Source organism: Triticum aestivum, chromosome 4A (assembly GCF_018294505.1).
Source record: "Triticum aestivum cultivar Chinese Spring chromosome 4A, IWGSC CS RefSeq v2.1, whole genome shotgun sequence".
In the NCBI taxonomy this organism is placed as follows: domain Eukaryota; kingdom Viridiplantae; phylum Streptophyta; class Magnoliopsida; order Poales; family Poaceae; genus Triticum; species Triticum aestivum.
In genome coordinates this window covers 732,475,782-732,480,346 of record NC_057803.1, presented here as the reverse complement: position 1 = coordinate 732,480,346, position 4,565 = coordinate 732,475,782, and the positions used below count along the sequence as shown (strand labels likewise).

Sequence of the window (4,565 nt, the reverse complement as noted above, 5' to 3'; positions counted from 1 at the left end):
GAGCAGTCCGCTTAAGCGGGGTTTGGGGTTGGAAAATACCCTTTGGAACATGGTGGTAATTACACCTGATAATTGATTTTATTTTTTAAAAATCAGAAAAAGTCAAAATGTTCCAAAACATTTTCCCAACAAACTCGAGTTGTCGTTTCTGTCGTACAAAAATATTCTGTAACGAAATATTCTCTGACAAAATGAAAAATATTCCCCAACAATAGCATGAACAGTAGTACCATGTATATAGAGACAATTTTTCTTACGTCCACAACAACATGAAAGTCATTTCTTCGCAAAAGATTTCATACGAGTGCAACAATAAATCTACTTTGTCCGCAAAAAATTTCGGATTTTTTGACTTTCTTACAAATCCGGGTGAAGTTACGCCCGATAACCAAAGTCCCAGTCCGTTTGGGGATGCTCTAGTAGCTACTACTAGAGAAGACGCTTTTTTTGACAAAAAGAAACGACTTTATTGATTGAAAATAACAGTTGCATCGTCTATTAAAAGTGTTATAATTTCGTCCATCGGCTCCTCAAACCAAGAATTTGTTGCGGTTTCATGAGCAACCATGTTCGTTTCCCTATTACAATGTTCAAAACTAGTGAGGAAAGTCACAAGCCAAACAATAGCCATCTTCAAACACTGGCGTCGCCGCTCCCGCAGACCGTCCTCCATTCCTCATTGTATAGAGCACTTCCGTATTATTAGAGTTAATTAACAACAAGACTGCAAGAGATAACCCGAGCAATATAGCAATTGGGGTCCGACCCGGAGACGCCCTTGTCTTGTGCGAACTACTACTTGTACGTAGTCCCTCCCCAGCCCTCGTTGCACGTAGCACCTACGTCGGTCCTACGCGGTTAAGGAGAGTTGTGTAGAGTAGACCCGCGCGCACGGATCGATCGCGCCGCCGCCGCCATGATAGGACGCGGCAACGCAGCAACGCCGCCGGGACCGCGCCACGGCCGCAGCAGGCCGCCGCCCCGCAAGTTCAAGTCGGTCCCGGAGGCCATCTCCACCGGGGACGGGCACGGTGACGGTGACGGCGGCACCGTCTTCCGCGTCGGCCCCATCATCGGCACCGGCTCCTTCGGGGAGATCTACCACGGCACGGACGCCGAGACCAAGGAGGAGGTCGCCATCAAGCTCGTGAGTCCCTACCCTCCCCTTCATCCTCTTCCTTGTGTTGTTCATTAATTTGCCACGCCTCCCTCGATGCACTCGTTGTTCAATTTTCTTGATTACAACTGCTCGCTTAATTTGCCACACTGCATGCATTGATCTGTACGTCCCAGGAGTCTCTCAGGGCGAGGTTCCCACAGCTGATCTACGAGGCCAAGGTCTACAGGAAACTCCAAGAACAAGGTAATTCTTCACCCATGATGCAATTGTGTTTGCTTAATTTTGTGTGCAATTGCATACATATAGCCAACATTAGTATGATTCTTTTTGTGCTTGTGCATTCGCAGCCGGGATTCCAAATGTGAGGTGGTTCGGCGTCGAGGGCGACTACAGCGCCCTGGTGATGGACCTGCTGGGGCCCAACCTCCAGGATCTCTTCGAGTCCTGCGACGCCAAGCTCTCCCTCAAGACCGTCCTCATGCTCGCCGACCAAATGGTACATACATACATTTGCTCTGCAATGCAATTAAGCTTTCAAATTCCATCGTTCATGTCTCCGCATCATGCATGTGGTGATTTACTTAGTTAACGCGCGTCTTCTGTTTTTGTTTGGGTAGATTGACCGGGTCGAGTGCCTCCACACCAACTCTTTCGTGCACAAGGACATCAAGCCGCAGAACTTCCTCATGGGCCGCGGCAAGAGCGCCAACCTGGTACTCATAGATCAGTACTCAATTAGCTTGCAGTTCATGGATCATTGCATATTATTCCATTGTTCTATTTGTATTTTCATGCATGGATCATTGCATTGCATGCAGAGGTATATATGTTTCCTTGTTTTCTACTAAGTTTTTTGAACATCTCTCTGCGTGCAGGTTCATCTTATAGATTTCGGAATCGCGAGGAAGTACATGGAGACGTCCAAGCACGGCAAGCAGCATATCCCATACAGGTAAACATGCCATTTTTTAACATTGATTTCATAGTAATGAACAATAATGTGTTCTCAATTACCCACAAGACAATAGTATGGAACAAAGACTTGTATATATTACATGTTTTCCCTATTTAACCAAATGCAGGGAGAACATGATGGGCCTGCAAGGAACGCCGAGATACGCGAGCATAAACAACCATCTCGGAATCGGTAAGGGTTTATCTCATTCTACACATGAATATGAACTTTCGCCCTATATATTCTGCAAGAGCTCCTTGCCAAATTAAAGCCATCCAAAGTTGTTTCCCCTTGGAACTTCTCGCACCTTCGGTTTCGTACCAAAAATCTGACACCCACCTAACAATTCCCCGCAGAGCAAAGCCGGAGGGATGACCTAGAATCCATCGGCTACATGCTGCTCTACTTCCTCAGAGGAAGGTCGGTCCTCTCCAACCTAACCTCCTGCACTCAATCTCTACCATTCCCTCTTCCCGTAGTGTAACCCACACTCTTAACACATGTTGTTGTTGCTATATCTATCCTCAGCCTCCCATGGCAGGACGCGGACGCCAGGAACCACAGGGAGACGCACGACATGATCAAGGACATGAAGATGGCTACCTCACCCGAGGAGCTCTGCCGCGGACATCCAGCCGAGTTCGCGTCCTACCTCATCTACTGCCGCTCGCTGGGGTTCGAGGACGAGCCCGACTATGCATACCTCAGGAAGTTGTTCAAAGACCTCTTTGTTCAACAAGGCTTCGAGTATGACTATGTTTATGACTGGATGGTTCCCCGGCATTATTACAAAGATGACTACCAGTACTGAGTTTTCTCTCTGGAGAGAGGAGGATGCGGTGCCAAATTGAAAATTTGTACCAGTTATGATTTGATCGGAGGAGCAATGTTCATTCCGCTAGCTGTTGCTAGCTAGGGAACTGAATTCTTTGTGGGTATTCATCTTGTTGAGTTTGTTTTACGATTTAGTTAGGCTGGGAAGATTTTCTTTATTTGAAGGGCCGGCCAGCTGTAGAGACGTTAATTTCCGTAAATATATTCAATGAAGTCAGCAGTGGTTAATCAATACAGTTTAATCAATACTCCCCAGCCTAGTATCTTGTGGTTGGAGTAAGTTTTCTGGACAGTAGCAATCATTAACAAAGAGACACCAGATTTTTACGTGAAAACCCCCTCAACTTGAGGGGAAAAACCACGGGCCGAAGCCACCCAAATCCTCTTCCACTATTATTAAATGTGGGATACAACAAGCTCTTCTCTAGACAGCACTAGAATATCTCGTACATCAAGATTTCTGAATCTTGTATGAACACAATAAGATTTGGGGCTCAAAAACTAGGGATTGGAACAATCTCACCAAAGATGGTGAAACCGGAGCTTGAAGGAGACAAGGTAGTGGATCTGGACCATCACAACCTTGGGGAGGAGCTCCCTTTTCTTCTTCCTTCAATCCTCTTTTTCTTCCCTTGCTCTCTTGGTTTTCTCTCTTCTTCTCTCTTGGAGGATGAACTGATTTTCGTCACACTTGATGGTGGCTGCTGGATGGAGGGTAAAGGATCCCCATCCTCTCATGTGCAAAGTCCAAAATGACCCTAGGTCATAACCCTAATGGGTAGTGGGCTTCTGCACCTCTTTGGGCTGTCTAAAAGGCCTCAAATGGTCATCTCCTCACAGCCCACATGAGGAGGATATCCCAACAAATCTCCCCCCTCCGAATCATGAGGGGGGCACCGCCATGCCTGCTACCTTGCAACATACTTGTAGCTTCTCATTTGGCAATATCTTGGTCATCATATCCGAACCATTGTCGTCGGTATGGATCTTCTCAAATTTCAACAAATTGGAACTCACAACATCTCGAATCCAATGATACCTCACATCAATGTGCTTGGTTCGAGAGTGATAGCTTCAATTCTTGGCAAGATGAATAGCACTCTGACTGTCACAAACTTCTCTTGCTTCATGCCAAGCTCTTGCAAGAAGTTCTTCATCCACAAAACTTCCTTGCCAGCATCAACTGCTGCAACGTACTCAGCTTCTGTAGTTGATGTAGAAACACATTTCTGCAATCTTGATTGCCATGACACTGCTCCCCCCTGCATAAGTCATCAGGATCCAGATGTGGACTTCCTACAATCCTTGTCACCTGCATAATCTGCATCTGTATAGCCCTGCAATACAGGATCACCGCTTCCAAAGCATAAACAAGATGTAGAAGTTCCCTTGAGATACCTGAGAATCCACTTCACTGCTTCCCAGTGAGCTTTACTTGCATTTTTCATGAACCGGCTAACAACTCCAACTGCATAGGCAATGTCAGGCCTAGTCCATACCATGGCATACATCAAACTGCCCACAGCAGATTGGTAAGGTACTTTCCTCATTTCTTCTTTCTCCTTATTCCTTGTAGGACATTATTTTGAATTCAGTTTGTGATGGCCTGCAAGCGGAGAGATAACAGATTTTGCATCTTTCATATTGAACCTTTCA

At 46.1% G+C, this 4,565-nt stretch overlaps 1 protein-coding gene across 1 annotated transcript; it reads left to right on the top strand.

The window, feature by feature from the left end:
• The first annotated feature begins 772 nt into the window (after positions 1 to 772).
• Positions 773 to 3,141, top strand: LOC123083450 (casein kinase I-like). Its single transcript, XM_044505495.1, has 8 exons — positions 773 to 1,147; positions 1,294 to 1,363; positions 1,468 to 1,616; positions 1,738 to 1,833; positions 1,996 to 2,072; positions 2,203 to 2,267; positions 2,432 to 2,495; positions 2,604 to 3,141. The coding sequence occupies exons 1-8, from the start codon at positions 917 to 919 to the stop codon at positions 2,884 to 2,886; spliced, it is 1,035 nt and encodes a 344-aa protein (XP_044361430.1). The 5' UTR covers positions 773 to 916; the 3' UTR covers positions 2,887 to 3,141.
• The last annotated feature ends 1,424 nt before the right edge of the window (positions 3,142 to 4,565 follow it).